This window comes from Anoplophora glabripennis, unplaced genomic scaffold (assembly GCF_000390285.2).
Source record: "Anoplophora glabripennis isolate ALB-LARVAE unplaced genomic scaffold, Agla_2.0 scaffold456, whole genome shotgun sequence".
In the NCBI taxonomy this organism is placed as follows: Eukaryota; Metazoa; Arthropoda; class Insecta; order Coleoptera; family Cerambycidae; genus Anoplophora; species Anoplophora glabripennis.
The window spans coordinates 376,834-395,548 of NW_019426021.1; the positions used below are offsets into that span (position 1 = coordinate 376,834).

The following is an 18,715-nucleotide window of genomic DNA, read 5'->3' on the forward strand; positions in this document are numbered from 1 at the left end:
TTGTTTTTATTCACCCGACCCAATGTAAGAAATATGAAATATTTATTTTGGTGCTACGACATATTAAATTTTCATACAGTTTTAACTTAAGGTTTTATTAAACACTTAGAGATGAAATTAATAATTTTATCAATATTTGTATGTAATATACATAAATAATATTTTTAAGTTAAACTACTACTTTAAATAAAATCTGGTGCACTAAAAACGGGAAAATAATTATTAGGACACATTATGAGACTTTCTAAAGATTCTAACCTCTTTAAAAATTAACAATTAATTTAAAATGTGGGATGTAGGTTAAAATATTTTTTTAGCGAACTTGCCCCCCACGTTTTTATTTTTAATTGTTAAATGTTCCAGAGGTCAGGATATCTCAGAAATATTTTTACCTATACTTTCTATTTTTTGGTTCTTAGTTTTTCACTTGACTAGAACTACCTCTACTCTACGACTGAAACATTAAATGATAAAAAGACCTTTAAAACGAGGTATCACTTGATCTCCTTTTAATTTAAAATTTTTAAGGGCAGCTCTCACCCTCGCTCAGGGGTTGATACTGTGGGGTTAAACATAAAATATGATAATATAATATTTTCTTAGAAACCTAAAGTACGTGCGGAAAGTTTTGTAAGAATCGGTTTAGTAGAAGTAGTTCAAAAAGCTATTGCAAGATTAAAAACAAACAATAAACAACTATAGTGGTCGAGCGATATTAAGTAAAATCGTTTATTATTAAACCCTTATTTTAAATTTTTGTTAATATGTAACATTTTTTTTGTAAATAAAGAATTGCATTTTTTTAAACCAAATCCGAATATTATGCAGTATTCGTAAATCGCCAAGCTTGTCTATAAACGTGAAAACTTGTCGAGCTGTAAAAATTGGTCCAGACTTGCATATTTTGGTGGATTTTTCCAGTTCGAGTCCGAACTGGCAGTTCGGACACGAAAGGTTCACGGGGTATAAATTAAAACAACGAAACGCGTTAGCTAATCAGTTCTTGATATTCACACAAAAATCTGTTGTTTTATTATAAAATAAAAAAATATATATTTTTTATAACTGGATTTCGTACATTAATAAAGGGCGTTAAAATAATGTCCCGCACGAGGGCACCGCTCAGCCTTGCGGGGGCCCTGAGTGTATAATGTCACAGGAGGACTATTTTCAAAGAGATGGGATAAAACTTGAAGGTTAAATAAATGCGTTGTGAGAAAATTATCAATTCCCGTACATTTTTATCAAACCTCGTATATTTGTTGACATATTTGACATATTTGCTCTATTCAGAGAATTTCTGTAAGATTCAGGAACTATCTTAGTTATTACAAAAGATAACTAGATGTCTTCAAATATATTCTGCAGTTTTTACAACAGGTATATCTAGACACTCCAATTTCTAACTCCTGCGTTGTCAGGATATTCTTATAAAGAGTTAAGTAATATTATTTAGACTTAGACTATCTGAGTAAATGTTTGTCCATGGTATTTTTAAGGTATGAAATAATTACAAAAGACACTAAAACGGTTGTAACATTATACATATCTCTATTAGTTACAACCAAGCTTTTAAGATGAAAGTATCAAATTATGTACTCCATGTAGTTCAACTAATTTTTTTTTAAATAATAAGTGTGAACCGTGTGTATTATAACACATAACGCGGTGATAATTTTAATTCTTTAATGGCGTGTTTAAAATTTTATTACAACTTTTTACATCAAGAGACACAAACAAACATGAACCTCAACGTTTTTACATATTCTAGTTTTTAGTTGGGCAACTAACTGTATATATATTTTTTTATTGCCACTTTACGACTACTTTTTATGATTACAACAGTTATCAAGCAATATCGCAATGCATTGCATTGTCCTCGCATTGTTATGGATGTCGCCAGCTTTGATGTTCGACGTCATTAATAGGTACTTTGGCCGTCAGTGAGCAAGCTAAAAAATTTATTATTGCGTTACAAATACTTAATCTTTCTAAGCACGGATATGATGAGCAGAATCAGATTACACTTATATAGTTTTACTCAATATCCTGCAAATATAAATCAGAAATTCCAAAAGCGGGATGAGTCACGACGCCTTTTAGTAAATCGAGAAAGCGTCCAAATATAAATCCGAAAATACAAATTTTCTTGATACTACCCCTCATCAACAATATTGCTGATTTCCTATTTCCTTATTTTCAATGGACCATTCGAAGTCTGTTCAGAAAATAACCGAACTTTCTTTTAATTGCGCGCTAATGGAGAATATCTCCGTTAGTGATATGCGGTCAGCAGCATTGCTTTGCACATAGCCTCCTCTGTAACCACATGTTCTTGGATTGTTGATATTTCACTCAGTTTTCGTGATATTATTAGGTATTCGTTATTTTGAAATGTGCGATTTTCTGGAACAATGTTGCAACGTAAAATTTTGCGTAAAACTGGGGAAAACTTGTATGCAAACGTTTTAACTTTAGGACAAACTTAAGTTGGCGCCACACGATGTATCAACGTTGGATCCAACGTTGGATCCAATTGAACCAACATTGGGATCTAAATTAGCACACTAGCATTTGGCAAATGCTTCTGACACGCGGTGGGGTGAATATTGGACTCAATATTGGAAGTCAACATTCGAGACCAGCAAAAATGATATTTAAAAGAAGTGCGATATGCCGTACTGTACTAGTTTCAAAACTATGAACGGATTTGATTTTTTCATGTCCAGAATACCCATAATCCATAATTCTGTGCTTTTAGCTTAATTTATTCAGATATTATTGGAAAAACTAGGAGAACATTAATGGTTTATTAGTAACAAAAAAATGAACACATTAAATACGCACGAATGGAAACTTTTTATACGATTGCAAAAAGTATAAATTGATTAATTTTTCTACTTTGTTATTTGTAATTTTATAGTAATAATAATAAAATGTATAAACCTGCTGCGACAAGAAAACAATCAATCACGTCACGGCAAGCATGTCAAACGCTCAACCGCTCGTATAGCCGTTCATCGAATGTTGCTTCCAACATTGTAAGCACCCTTTGACGCGGGTCAAAAATTCCGACACTGGCCCGATCGTTCCAATCGTCCAACGTTGGACACATGAAATTTTATGTCATACGGCCTCACGATGCGGCAAATGTTAATGTGTTCAACGTTGGAAGACACATCGTGTGGCGCCGGCTTTACGGAAATGATGGTCGTACGCAATGTTACAAATAGTTTCCACGATTTAAAAGTGGTCAATTGAAGATGATCCTCGACCAGGAAAGCCTTCGATTTCAACAGGAAACTCCCACGTTCAGAAAGTCAAAGAACTGGTGAGTGCAAATCGCCGATTGACTGTCAGAGAAATTGCAGAAGCGTTTAGCATCTCAATTGGGTCAGGCAATGAAATTTTAAATGAAAAATTGAACATGCGTCGAGTTGATGCAAAATTTGTACTCGTTTGATGACCGAACAACAGAAAGAAAATCGTGAGGACATTTGTCCGCCACTCCTTGAACAATCCAGTAACGATGAAACATTCATTCAAAGGATCATAACGGAAGAAGAAAGCTGGGTCACGACATTGAGACAAAAGTTCAATCAGCATAATGGATTGGCAAAGGATTTTCATGGCCTAATATTGCACGTCAGTTTCGATCCAATGTCAAACTGATGGTCACTGTTTTTTTTTTGAAATTATGCAGTCTTTTCTGGAATTGTGCAGATGAAAACTTAAATTTTGGCATAGCGTGAGATTAAAAGTTGCTTAACTTTTTGTAAATAATATAAGTGTGCCATTTTTTCAGCTGCATTTCGGCAATTTCAAACCGCTTTTTTTATTGCAAACTGAAAGACCTGCATTTTTTTCTTGGTTACTGTTTAAAATGAATTCCTCTTTTATTTTAATGTTATTTTTGATAAACCTGTGATTTTCTTTGGTTTTTCAAGTAAAGTTACGTAAAAGTTACCATCGTAAAACAGTTAACTCAAAAATTCAAATTTAATATTTTTGAATGTATTTTTCTAAGAAAACAATAACACGCATCATTCACACGTCAAAAATATATATTTCTGTTCCAGTGCCTACTCTTTATTAAAAAAATAATTACAGGGCAGAGTTGTGAATGTAAACAATTATGTAAGATATATTTTTGGCCAAAGAGTTGACAACTGCTGTCACCGGTAGACTCTAAGGTGTGAAGCAAACTGAAAAAATGCATCTAAATTTACGTGACCGTAAAATATCCTGAAAATTGAAATAGATCATTAGGTATATTGTTGAACGTTTTAAAGTTGTAAATATGAGGGGATAATTGTATAAACTAAGAAGTATAGAACATAGAACTATTAGAATTTAGTTTTTGTAATAAGCATGATGACAGATTTTGAAAAATCTGTTCTATGACATTCGGAACTATTTACTTTTTCCAAAAAATATACCTATTATTTCTGTAGAAAATAAAAGGTTTAGTAGAAAAATATTGACATTTTAATTTTAAGTCTAAACTCACACGAAAACGGTCGCCGGTGTCATGGCGTCTACGTGACGTCACATCCATGTTTGTCAACAGGAAACATAAGGTGCTAATATTTTGTGTTGCAAGATTCATTAATTAAATAAAAATACAAAGTTACCATAATAGTATACGTATATGCATTTTATTTACCCTTATTGTACTTTGGTATAATAATGGATACACATTATCTTTCAATGAAGAGACTAAAACATTAAGAAAATCTGATACATACCTAGTTGTCATCAAATGTAACATTAATTTTTCTACTTTTTTATTTGTACTGTAGTTCCAATCAGCTACATCGAAATAGCCCTTTTGAAGCCCAGTTAAATACATTTGTAGCTGCCATCTGCACATAAAACTTCTGGGTCGATATTCCTTTTCCACATAAATTTTTAAAGTTTTCATATTCGTGGTACATTTAATTTCAATAATACTGTCTTCACAGATTCCATCAGGCGATTCTGCTATCGTGGAATAGCTTTTGCAAACCATTATACCACATTTTTAAAATTTTTTTCCCAAACTTGTACTTACAGTTTTCCTCACTTCATCCTCCAACATTTTATAGCGTTTCATGGCCGATGCGTCTGAGATTTTTCCTCCCATTATTAACGTGATCAGAGTTGCATCATTGGTTTTGCACCGACTAAATTCAAGCGCTCGTGAGACCGTCACTCTGCCATATCTTAACTCATGCCAAAAATAGCTTTGATGTTGATGTCGTCTATTCTTCAACTTTCATGTCATTTTCATCAGTTAATACGAGTTTTTCCAAAAATGTGTCGCAGGACTGTTCTTTGTATTTCAGCACCAACTTATGCATGGATAATTTTTTGATCACAAACATAGTCTTTTTGATATTTTATTAACTCGCAGTTGTTGAGGTTTACATATTTTCTTTGCTTCTTTTATAAACTTTTCAAGTACCTACCTAACGTTTCCTGATTCTGGTTTTGGTAATACAAAATTAAGCAACTGATAGTTGGGAAACACAAAATATTTAAACGAAGATAAATACTGCGGAGTACAAATGACACAAAATGACATTTACATAGATGTGACGTAATTCGCTCTGATTGGTGTTCAACCTATCATGGCGGTTTGCTGTATTTAGTAGTTTTATTTTTATCAGTGTCGCTCATAATATAAAAATAAATGCGTTTTTTATAATCATATTTCATTAGATAAACATATAATTTTAGTGATTCTTGGTTACTGTCATCATGCCTATTAATGCCTTTATGTTTGTCAAGTGTAAAATACTTCATGTAGGTACGCACTGGGGTTCGAAAGAATTTTTTTCTAAAAATTAACATTTCAATTTAAACAGTTAATCTGTCTGAACGCTCAAGGAAATTTTTTCATAAACCACTTGGTATAAGAACTTTATATTTTATATTGAACTCATTAATAACACAAAACTCAAGGTTTTTAGTAGGTACAATACTTGTTTTATATAGTATTTAAAACTTTTTTATTATGGTGTTTCTGCAGTTAAACATAAACATGTAAATTTATTTTTATTAATATACAGGGTGATTCCCAACCTATCCGAAGAAATTTGGGAATAGATGCATCATGAAAAATGGAGTCAATATCGTAAAAAAAAGTTTGTAAAATCCTTATAGTTTCCGAAAAAACTTAATGAAGTTGTAGTATTTTCAACCTTTACATCGTTGGAATACATATATTGTTTTAATTTATAGTGAAGCAAGACATTTGTGTTATAGTGAAGTATTTGTGTTATGGTGAAGCAAGACAACATTTGTGTCAGTTCGTAGAAACTGGGTAAGATGTGCCCAAATATGTTTACACATCGATGTACAAAATTTTGAATAGTTGTTGTAACATCAGGTAGATATATTAAATTATTTTANGGCCTTAGAAGCCCTCCTCCTTTGACGTTAGAATAAAGAGATAATCCTGAGTTAATAGCAGGTATAGTGAATTTTGTTAAATGATAAAAAGGCAGTGTACCTTCCGCCTTATCTCTACACATGATAGGCAATTAGATGGAACGACGTGTGGCAAATTATTTTTTTAAGGCGAAATGACGAATAAAGCAAAATTAATTTGCATTAAAAGTACTCTGTAAAAAATCGGTATGAGTGAAAGCAATAAAGGTTCGGAGTAAATCCATTGATTGAAATTATTGAGTACCTACATTTTCACTCAATATTGCGCAGTACTTTCACTCAAATATAGGTACTCGTTTTTGGTGCACTTGTACCTAAATCAGAGTAAATTGAATGGCGCCGTGAAGATGGCACCACTTACATATTGCTTCTGGAATCTGGACCACAGTTGATAGGGGTCCGTTAGATGCTCCAGAAAAGTGTGATCGCCAGGAAAACAAGCCTTAGCCGGTGATGGCGGATCTCAGAGAGGACAGAAGAAGGTCCTCTCGAAGTAAATTAATTTCAACACTGTATATCTTAATTAATGACTTATGAGTGATTTATTTTTGCACTCAATATTTAGTTAATTAAAAACCAAGTCTGAGTAAAACATGTCTCAATATTAGTTAAATTTAAATCATATTAGAGAAAAAAATCAACTCTAAATTGATTTTATATACCTAGTCAGAAGGGAGTCAAAAGTCGCTCAATTGATAGTTAGCAGTAACTCGGATTTTAGTAAAACTCACTCTTTTCTGATGCAATAATGTCACTCAGTTGTACTCATACTAATAGAGTGAAAATTTCACTCAATCGGGTGTGAACAGAAATTGATACATTATTTAGTAAAATTGAGTGAAATTTTTGTACAGTGTAATATCGTACCGAATTTCTTTTAGGTATATAACACAATTTTTATATACACAGTTTACAAACTTTGACAACTTTGACAGATCGTAATAACAAAAAATATTTTAACCTTCAACAAGTTTCTAACATATTAAAGTACCTATAGGTGCAAAGCTATACTTTGTGCTAGTAGACATTGGATAGCAATAATATTTAAGATTAGACAGGTGTACTTTGTAGGTTATATCTCACCCATACCCTTACACGAAGTTTGGTCAATATTTAACTGGAATTTTCAGATTGCGAGTGTTGTATCTTGTCTATCGAGTTGATACTTTTTTTATATATTGGTAGCAGTGTCAGAGATACTAAGTCTCAGCCACGAGTTTATCGCAATGGTACACATGTTTTCAGGAAGGCCAAGAAGACATCGAACATGAGGCGAGATCTGGTCAAATGTGAAGATTTTTCTAACCGTTTTCTTCGACTAAAATGGAATAGTTCATCACGAATTTTTACTGTCCGGTCGGATAATTAACAAGGAGTACTACCTACAAGTTTTGCGCAATTTGCGTGAGCCAGTCAGCAGAAAATGACAAGAACAGGAGAGACAACTCGTGAATTTTGCACCACGGCAACGCACCGGCACATACTGCTTTGCCTATCCAACAGTTCTTGGCAAAAGACACAAGACGTTGTGATGCCGCAACCACTCTTCTCTTGGCATGATCCCTGTGACTTTTTCCTATTTCCCAAACTCAAAAGGATACTCAAAGGACAACGTTTTTCAACAATAGATGAGATAAAGGCAAAATCACAAACCGCGCTCAAGACGATATCTAAAGAGGCGTTCCACCAGTGTTCCACCAGTAAAAAAGAATTTTTAAAAATCCAGAAAAAAAACAGATAAAAATTAAAAAAAAATAATGCGCAGGGTGAATAAAAATAAGTTAATGCCTTTACTTGTCAAGTTTCAAGCAAATACTTAGTGGCCACATTTAGTTTGTTAAGGATTAACAAGTATTAACTTTCGGATTGACGGATAAAAGCGTTCACTTGTTTTTATTCACCCGACCCAATGTAAGAAATATGAAATATTTATTTTGGTGCTACGACATATTAAATTTTCATACAGTTTTAACTTAAGGTTTTATTAAACACTTAGAGATGAAATTAATAATTTTATCAATATTTGTATGTAATATACATAAATAATATTTTTAAGTTGAACTACTACTTTAAATAAAATCTGGTGCACTAAAAACGGGAAAATAATTATTAGGACACATTATGAGACTTTCTAAAGATTCTAACCTCTTTAAAAATTAACAATTAATTTAAAATGTGGGATGTAGGTTAAAATATTTTTTTAGCGAACTTGCCCCCCACGTTTTTATTTTTAATTGTTAAATGTTCCAGAGGTCAGGATATCTCAGAAATATTTTTACCTATACTTTCTATTTTTTGGTTCTTAGTTTTTCACTTGACTAGAACTACCTCTACTCTACGACTGAAACATTAAATGATAAAAAGACCTTTAAAACGAGGTATCACTTGATCTCCTTTTAATTTAAAATTTTTAAGGGCAGCTCTCACCCTCGCTCAGGGGTTGATACTGTGGGGTTAAACATAAAATATGATAATATAATATTTTCTTGGAAACCTAAAATATGTGCGGAAAGTTTTGTAAGAATCGGTTGAGTAGAAGTAGTTCAAAAAGCTATTGCAAGATTAAAAACAAACAATAAACAACTATACTGGTCGAGCGATATTAAATAAAATCGTTTATTAACAATTAAACCCTTATTTTAAATTTTTGTTAATATTTAACATTTTTTTTGTAAATAAAGAATTGCATTTTTTTAAACCAAATCCGAATATTATGCAGTATTCGTAAATCGCCAAGCTTGTCTATAAACGTGAAAACTTGTCGAGCTGTAAAAATTGGTCCAGACTTGCATATTTTGGTGGATTTTTCCAGTTCGAGTCCGAACTGGCAGTTCGGACACGAAAGGTTCAGGGGTATAAATTAAAACAACGAAACGCGTTAGCTAATCAGTTCTTGATATTCACACAAAAATCTGTTGTTTTATTATAAAATAAAAAAATATATATTTTTTATAACTGGATTTCGTACATTAATAAAGGGCGTTAAAATAATGTCCCGCACGAGGGCACCGCTCAGCCTTGCGGGGGCCCTGAGTGTATAATGTCACAGGAGGACTATTTTCAAAGAGATGGGATAAAACTTGAAGGTTAAATAAATGCGTTGTGAGAAAATTATCAATTCCCGTACATTTTTATCAAACCTCGTATATTTGTTGACATATTTGACATATTTGCTCTATTCAGAGAATTTCTGTAAGATTCAGGAACTATCTTAGTTATTACAAAAGATAACTAGATGTCTTCAAATATATTCTGCAGTTTTTACAACAGGTATATCTAGACACTCCAATTTCTAACTCCTGCGTTGTCAGGATATTCTTATAAAGAGTTAAGTAATATTATTTAGACTTAGACTATCTGAGTAAATGTTTGTCCATGGTATTTTTAAGGTATGAAATAATTACAAAAGACACTAAAACGGTTGTAACATTATACATATCTCTATTAGTTACAACCAAGCTTTTAAGATGAAAGTATCAAATTATATACTCCATGTAGTTCAACTAATTTTTTTTTAAATAATAAGTGTGAACCGTGTGTATTATAACACATAACGCGGTGATAATTTTAATTCTTTAATGGCGTGTTTAAAATTTTATTACAACTTTTTACATCAAGAGACACAAACAAACATGAACCTCAACGTTTTTACATATTCTAGTTTTAAGTTGGGCAACTAACTGTATATATATTTTTTTATTGCCACTTTACGACTACTTTTTATGATTACAACAGTTATCAAGCAATATCGCAATGCATTGCATTGTCCTCGCATTGTTATGGATGTCGCCAGCTTTGATGTTCGACGTCATTAATAGGTACTTTGGCCGTCAGTGAGCAAGCTAAAAAATTTATTATTGCGTTACAAATACTTAATCTTTCTAAGCACGGATATGATGAGCAGAATCAGATTACACTTATATAGTTTTACTCAATATCCTGCAAATATAAATCAGAAATTCCAAAAGCGGGATGAGTCACGACGCCTTTTAGTAAATCGAGAAAGCGTCCAAATATAAATCCGAAAATACAAATTTTCTTGATACTACCCCTCATCAACAATATTGCTGATTTCCTATTTCCTTATTTTCAATGGACCATTCGAAGTCTGTTCAGAAAATAACCGAACTTTCTTTTAATTGCGCGCTAATGGAGAATATCTCCGTTAGTGATATGCGGTCAGCAGCATTGCTTTGCACATAGCCTCCTCTGTAACCACATGTTCTTGGATTGTTGATATTTCACTCAGTTTTCGTGATATTATTAGGTATTCGTTATTTTGAAATGTGCGATTTTCTGGAACAATGTTGCAACGTAAAATTTTGCGTAAAACTGGGGAAAACTTGTATGCAAACGTTTTAACTTTAGGACAAACTTAAGTTGGCGCCACACGATGTATCAACGTTGGATCCAACGTTGGATCCAATTGAACCAACATTGGGATCTAAATTAGCACACTAGCATTTGGCAAATGCTTCTGACACGCGGTGGGGTGAATATTGGACTCAATATTGGAAGTCAACATTCGAGACCAGCAAAAATGATATTTAAAAGAAGTGCGATATGCCGTACTGTACTAGTTTCAAAACTATGAACGGATTTGATTTTTTCATGTCCAGAATACCCATAATCCATAATTCTGTGCTTTTAGCTTAATTTATTCAGATATTATTGGAAAAACTAGGAGAACATTAATGGTTTATTAGTAACAAAAAAATGAACACATTAAATACGCACGAATGGAAACTTTTTATACGATTGCAAAAAGTATAAATTGATTAATTTTTCTACTTTGTTATTTGTAATTTTATAGTAATAATAATAAAATGTATAAACCTGCTGCGACAAGAAAACAATCAATCACGTCACGGCAAGCATGTCAAACGCTCAACCGCTCGTATAGCCGTTCATCGAATGTTGCTTCCAACATTGTAAGCACCCTTTGACGCGGGGCAAAAATTCCGACACTGGCCCGATCGTTCCAATCGTCCAACGTTGGACACATGAAATTTTATGTCATACGGCCTCACGATGCGGCAAATGTTAATGTGTTCAACGTTGGAAGACACATCGTGTGGCGCCGGCTTTACGGAAATGATGGTCGTACGCAATGTTACAAATAGTTTCCACGATTTAAAAGTGGTCAATTGAAGATGATCCTCGACCAGGAAAGCCTTCGATTTCAACAGGAAACTCCCACGTTCAGAAAGTCAAAGAACTGGTGAGTGCAAATCGCTGATTGACTGTCGGAGAAATTGCAGAAGCGTTTAGCATCTCAATTGGGTCAGGCAATGAAATTTTAAATGAAAAATTGAACATGCGTCGAGCAAAATTTGTACTCGTTTGATGACCGAACAACAGAAAGAAAATCGTGAGGACATTTTTCGGCCACTCCTTGAACAATCCAGTAACGATTCATTCAAAGGATCATAACGGAAGAAGAAAGCTGGGTCACGACATTGAGACAAAAGTTCAATCAGCATAATAGATTGGCAAAGGATCCTCATGACCTAATATTGCACGTCAGTTTCGATCCAATGTCAAACTGATGGTCACTGTTTTTTTTTTTTTAAATTATGCAGTCTTTTCTGGAATTGTGCAGATGAAAACTTAAATTTTGGCATAGCGTGAGATTAAAAGTTGCTTAACTTTTTGTAAATAATATAAGTGTGCCATTTTTTCAGCTGCATTTCGGCAATTTCAAACCGCTTTTTTTATTGCAAACTGAAAGACCTGCATTTTTTTCTTGGTTACTGTTTAAAATCAATTCCTCTTTTATTTTAATGTTATTTTTGATAAACCTGTGATTTTCTTTGGTTTTTCAAGTAAAGTTACGTAAAAGTTACCATCGTAAAACAGTTAACTCAAAAATTCAAATTTAATATTTTTGAATGTATTTTTCTAAGAAAACAATAACACGCATCATTCACACGTCAAAAATATATATTTCTGTTCCAGTGCCTACTCTTTATTAAAAAAATAATTACAGGGCAGAGTTGTGAATGTAAACAATTATGTAAGATATATTTTTGGCCAAAGAGTTGACAACTGCTGTCACCGGTAGACTCTAAGGTGTGAAGCAAACTGAAAAAATGCATCTAAATTTACGTGACCGTAAAATATCCTGAAAATTGAAATAGATCATTAGGTATATTGTTGAACGTTTTAAAGTTGTAAATATGAGGGGATAATTGTATAAAATAAGAAGTATAGAACATAGAACTATTAGAATTTAGTTTTTGTAATAAGCATGATGACAGATTTTGAAAAATCTGTTCTATGACATTCGTAAATATTTACTATTTCCAAAAAATATACCTATTATTTCTGTAGAAAATAAAAGGTTTAGTAGAAAAATATTGACATTTTAATTTTAAGTCTAAACTCACACGAAAACGGTCGCCGGTGTCATGGCGTCTACGTGACGTCACATCCATGTTTGTCAACAGGAAACATAAGGTGCTAATATTTTGTGTTGCAAGATTCATTAATTAAATAAAAATACAAAGTTACCATAATAGTATACGTATATGCATTTTATTTACCCTTATTGTACTTTGGTATAATAATGGATACACATTATCTTTCAATGAAGAGACTAAAACATTAAGAAAATCTGATACATACCTAGTTGTCATCAAATGTAACATTAATTTTTCTACTTTTTTATTTGTACTGTAGTTCCAATCAGCTACATCGAAATAGCCCTTTCGAAGCCCAGTTAAATACATTTGTAGCTGCCATCTGCACATAAAACTTCTGGGTCGATATTCCTTTTCCACATAAATTTTTAAAGTTTTCATATTCGTGGTATATTTAATTTCAATAATACTGTCTTCACAGATTCCATCAGGCGATTCTGCCATCGTGGAATAGCTTTTGTAAACCATTATACCACATTTTTTATTTTTTTTCCCAAACTTGTACTTACAGTTTTCCTCACTTCATCCTCCAACATTTTATAGCGTTTCATGGCCGATGCGTCTGAGATTTTTCCTCCCATTATTAACGTGATCAGAGTTGCATCATTGGTTTTGCACCGACTAAATTCAAGCGCTCGTGAGACCGTCACTCTGCCATATCTTAACTCATGCCAAAAATAGCTTTGATGTTGATGTCGTCTATTCTTCAACTTTCATGTCATTTTCATCAGTTAATACGAGTTTTTCCAAAAATGTGTCGCAGGACTGTTCTTTGTATTTCAGCACCAACTTATGCATGGATAAATTTTTGATCACAAACATAGTCTTTTTGATATTTTATTAACTCGCAGTTGTTGAGGTTTACATATTTTCTTTGCTTCTTTTATAAACTTTTCAAGTACCTACCTAACGGTTCCTGATTCTGGTTTTGGTAATACAAAATTAAGCAACTGATAGTTGGGAAACACAAAATATTTAAACGAAGATAAATACTGCGGAGTACAAATGACACAAAATGACATTTACATAGATGTGACGTAATTCGCTCTGATTGGTGTTCAACCTATCATGGCGGTTTGCTGTATTTAGTAGTTTTATTTTTATCAGTGTCGCTCATAATATAAAAATAAATGCGTTTTTTATAATCATATTTCATTAGATAAACATATAATTTTAGTGATTCTTGGTTACTGTCATCATGCCTATTAATGCCTTTATGTTTGTCAAGTGTAAAATACTTCATGTAGGTACGCACTGGGGTTCGAAAGAATTTTTTTCTAAAAATTAACATTTCAATTTAAACAGTTAATCTGTCTGAACGCTCAAGGAAATTTTTTCATAAACCACTTGGTATAAGAACTTTATATTTTATATTGAACTCATTAATAACACAAAACTCAAGGTTTTTAGTAGGCACAATACTTGTTTTATATAGTATTTAAAACTTTTTTATTATGGTGTTTCTGCAGTTAAACATAAACATGTAAATTTATTTTTATTAATATACAGGGTGATTCCCAACCTATCCGAAGAAATTTGGGAATAGATGCATCATGAAAAATGGAGTCAATATCGTAAAAAAAAGTTTGTAAAATCCTTATAGTTTCCGAAAAAAATTAATGAAGTTGTAGTATTTTCAACCTTTACATCGTTGGAATACATATATTGTTTTAATTTATAGTGAAACAAGACATTTGTGTTATAGTGAAGTATTTGTGTTATGGTGAAGCAAGACAACATTTGTGTCAGTTCGTAGAAACTGGGTAAGATGTGCCCAAATATGTTTACACATCGATGGACAAAATTTTGAATAGTTGTTGTAACATCAGGTAGATATGTTAAATTATTTTAATATTAAAACCACAAATTAATTTTATTAATAATAATAATAGCGGCAAAAGCAGTTGGATTTGCTAATATAAAATAGGTGTTATAAAATTATATTTATTTTTTTCCTTGGGAAATAAATTATTTCAAATTTTTGTTCGTTCGAGTTTTATTACACTTTGGCGCCGTTTCCACCGTGCAGAATCACTCTGTACGAGTATGTGTCATTTTAGCAAGTTCAAATAGATTCAAAAATGTTTCCTAAAATTCTATCAAATGAAGTCAAACAATGTTCCTTGGAAGGGGAAAGGGAAGCACTTTCACAACATGAGGAAGTCTCAAACACCTGTTTGTAGTGGTTGTGAACAGGAGTACGAGACAGTACTAGATTGCTATGCGAATGCACTGCCGTCTCGTCAATAAGAGAATCCGTGTTGGGAGAACGTTGGCCTTCTATGGCCTATATTAGAGAGATCCCCCTGAGCAACGTCATCACCTTTTCTCTCTAATAGGTTGGTTAGCGGCTCAGGTGGATTGATGTCCTAACGGGAGGAAGTACAGGGGCCCAATAGGGCCTAAGTGCTGCAGCTTTTAAGCTACCCTCCCTAAATTCCAGATTCCTTTTATAAGAGAAATTTAGTAAAAAGGACAAATATTGGTTAGGTAAAAAGAAATTCATTTATCTACATATTGTCAAAACTTTTGATATTATCGTTTGAAATTAATTTTTTTCGAAAAGGTTTGCGTTTTATTTATTTATTTTTTATTACAATATTTTGTTCTATAAATATTTATTATATGTGTTTACAAGATACCACTTGAATAAACGATCCCCAAAATGCAGAAATAATTAAACCATGTTAAGTATATTAAATTTATTTGAATTTAAGATAAATTTATAAAATATATTTATTTAAAGGAGGAATACCAAAGTTTGTTTTTTCTGTATATTAAACAAAAATTAAAATAATGAAGAACGTAACGCTTTTTAAATAGACCGATGCTATTTCTCCTCCATTGCTTTATTTGTAAGTGATAAGTTTGTACCTACGCAGAGAGGAATTTATTTTTGTACATGTACATATTACATACATACCAAAAACAACATCAGTATAATGACTATTCTCCTCCTAAATAATTGTGCTCATCAGCTACGAGAAATACTTAGTTATACTTACATGTATACACGTATATAGAACGAAAATAGTAACACAATAACGTAATCCTATACTGGCTATTAATTAAGTACATCGAAAATATTTAAGGACAGTTCTTTGAATAATTTTGAACTAAAAAGGTGATATATAAACATGGTTCTGCAAAGTTTTTGGGATACTACATATCTATACACGATTTTTAACATATCGTAATCATAAAACGTCCAATAAAATAGTTGCAGGAATTTTTTCTTCGACACCAAAAAATCACATGAAGTTTTTGTTATGAACGAGTAATTCTAGTTATTTTATTTGCGCTGTCTGTTAAAATAAATGAAAATTCGAAAAATAAATATAAATAGTTCATTTTTCGAGTAAACTGAGAGATATTATTCTTCTTTTTAGAAACACTGTAAGGAGTTACAGGTAGTAAAATAATAAGGAAGATTCCATTGTTTTCATCCAAAGAATGAACAAACAACGAATTACCGTATGAAGAATACAACAACGTGCATATTAATTATGACAAATATTCAGCACGAGATACAAATATAAAAGTTGAAAAAGATCAAATAAGACCTGGCAAGAAGAAATAAGACAAAGACAAGAAGGTAGTAATGAACAAAAAATTTGTATTTTATCTTTAAAAAATTTTCTTGTGTGACCAGGAAGGCCTTCGACTTCAACTGTTCCCACGTTCAGAAGGCCAAAGATCTAGGGCGTACAAATCGCCGATTGACTTCAAAGAAATTACAGAAGACCTCTGCATCTCAATTGGGTCATGCCATGAAACTTTGACTGACAAATTGAAAAATTGACCATGCATCGAATTGCAGTAAAATTTGCAACTCATTGAACAATCCAATAACGATGAAACATTCATTCAAAGGATCATAACGTGAGATGAAAGCTGGGTTTCTGGCTACGAGATTGAGACAAAAGTTCAATCATCATAGTGAATTGTCAAAGGATCTTCACGCACCAAGAAAACACGTTAGTCTCGATCCAGTGTCAAAGTGATGGTGTTTTTTTTCCACTTTAATGGAATTGTGCATTTCGAATTCTTCCCTCAAGCACTGTCGTTTTCAGACTATTGATAACATTAAAGCAAATTCGTCACATACTTTAAAGGTCATTTCAAATGAGGCTATCCAGGACTGCTTCGTGAAATGGAAACACCGCTGGAAAATGTGTGTGAATAGGGGAGGGAACTACTTGGAAGGAGACAAGAACCAATAACGTATAAAATTAATAATAAAGTTTAAAAAAATAAAGTTCGGTTATTTTGTGAACACACCTCGTATTGTACTATAGTAACTTATATTTATGATATAAATAAAGAGGTATCTACTTGTTTAGCAACTAATAAAGGTGATTTTTTAAATAACAGTAACCGTGTTTGTTGCAAACATGTCCTTCATTTTAATATGGACGTGTTAAGAGAGATGTTTATATAGCAAAACAGTTTTATTAAAATACTGGTATTTTACTTGTTTGAAAAACGTATCATTTCACCAAAAATAACCTTGTTCTTATAATAAAATTACAATTTCTACATTTCTAACAGCTAAAGAAATTCGACAGAGCTATTTGTTGCTAAAAATAAAATACGTACCCCAGGAACTTCTCGCTTTGGTCTAGTTGTTAAATTTTCCGAGGAATATATAGGAACGTCCAAATCACTAACATTGGAAGAGATGCTGCCTTCCCTAACATTGTCCCTTCTAGGTATTTGCAGAAGGGCCATGGCCTGTTGCTGCTCGATCGTTGGGCTTTTAAGGTAGTGACTTTCACGGATAAATCCGACGCCTTCATCGTCATCGTGGTCCATTTCGAAAGGTACGGAAATCGAAAATCTAACCTTTTTATTAGTACTCAGTGCGAAAAAACGTCGATTTATGAGTTTCAGCGCATACTAGAACCACTTGTTGACTGTCCAGATAAAAATTCACACGTACTTTGTAACCGTTCTAAAGTTCTTTATGGATTTTCTCTGAGGATTGATATATTGTTAATTGCGGTATTTGTACACAGCTTCACGGCGTTATTTAAAATCTGACTGAATGACCCCTCAAAGACACAGTCGTCGCGGCGCTTTAAGATGGAAAGTATTTTTAAACCCGTGACGCTCGACGTCATGCATTGGTCCTTTTCTTTTCGTCAATAGAAAACATACAAAATTTTATGCCAAGTACCCGATTTGACTGATAAACGTGCTCTGTCGTCTATGTAAACGTTTATGTAATCTTATATAGCGCCATTAGATGATGATTTATTGGACACCTGACAAGTATACTGTGTTGGTTTTTCAAACACCAGATTTAACATGAAATTAATTATGTCATCCCTCTTAACTATACAGCAGATAGACAAAAAGTGATGACGAATATAATTTTTTTTTACTGTATAATATAATTTTGGAAACAAAAAAATGTTTCCAACCTAAAATGTAATAGTACCTAGTATATTACATAAATATTTATAAACAACTTTTAGCTATAAGCATCACTAGTTCCCGTCTAATTTTAAAATATGAATTAAAAAACAGAAGCATAAAACCTTTTATTTTTAATTTTTGTAAATTTTAATAAATGCAATAAATGCAATTGATCCATTTTGTTTTTCACTAACTGAACTGAACAAGAATACCTACATTGTAGTATCAACTTAAAAATTATCAATTTTACGTTTTTTTTTGGCAGCAAATAATAATTTCTGACTAATTTTGTAGTAGATCATCCCTGTAAAAGTTAGTGAAAATTCTGTAATTGATCATCTACAATGCATCTGCGTTTCCATATAACTCAGAAATTCTTTTCTAGCTTCGACAATGCCTTGCTGAAGTATGATATTAGTTTTTTTCTTCATTCTGGA

The 18,715-nt window shown here is 32.4% G+C and overlaps 1 protein-coding gene across 1 annotated transcript in view; it reads right to left on the bottom strand.

The window, feature by feature from the left end:
* The window catches only part of LOC108908804 (solute carrier family 2, facilitated glucose transporter member 1), a 127,089-nt gene extending 109,189 nt beyond the window's left edge, over positions 1–17,900 (bottom strand). Inside the window, exon 1 of the mRNA XM_018712943.1 lies at positions 17,457–17,900. Within this exon, the coding sequence (XP_018568459.1) occupies positions 17,457–17,672 (216 nt within the window). The 5' untranslated portion in view covers positions 17,673–17,900. The remainder of the gene's footprint in view (positions 1–17,456) is intronic.
* Positions 17,901–18,715: the final 815 nt, after the last annotated feature.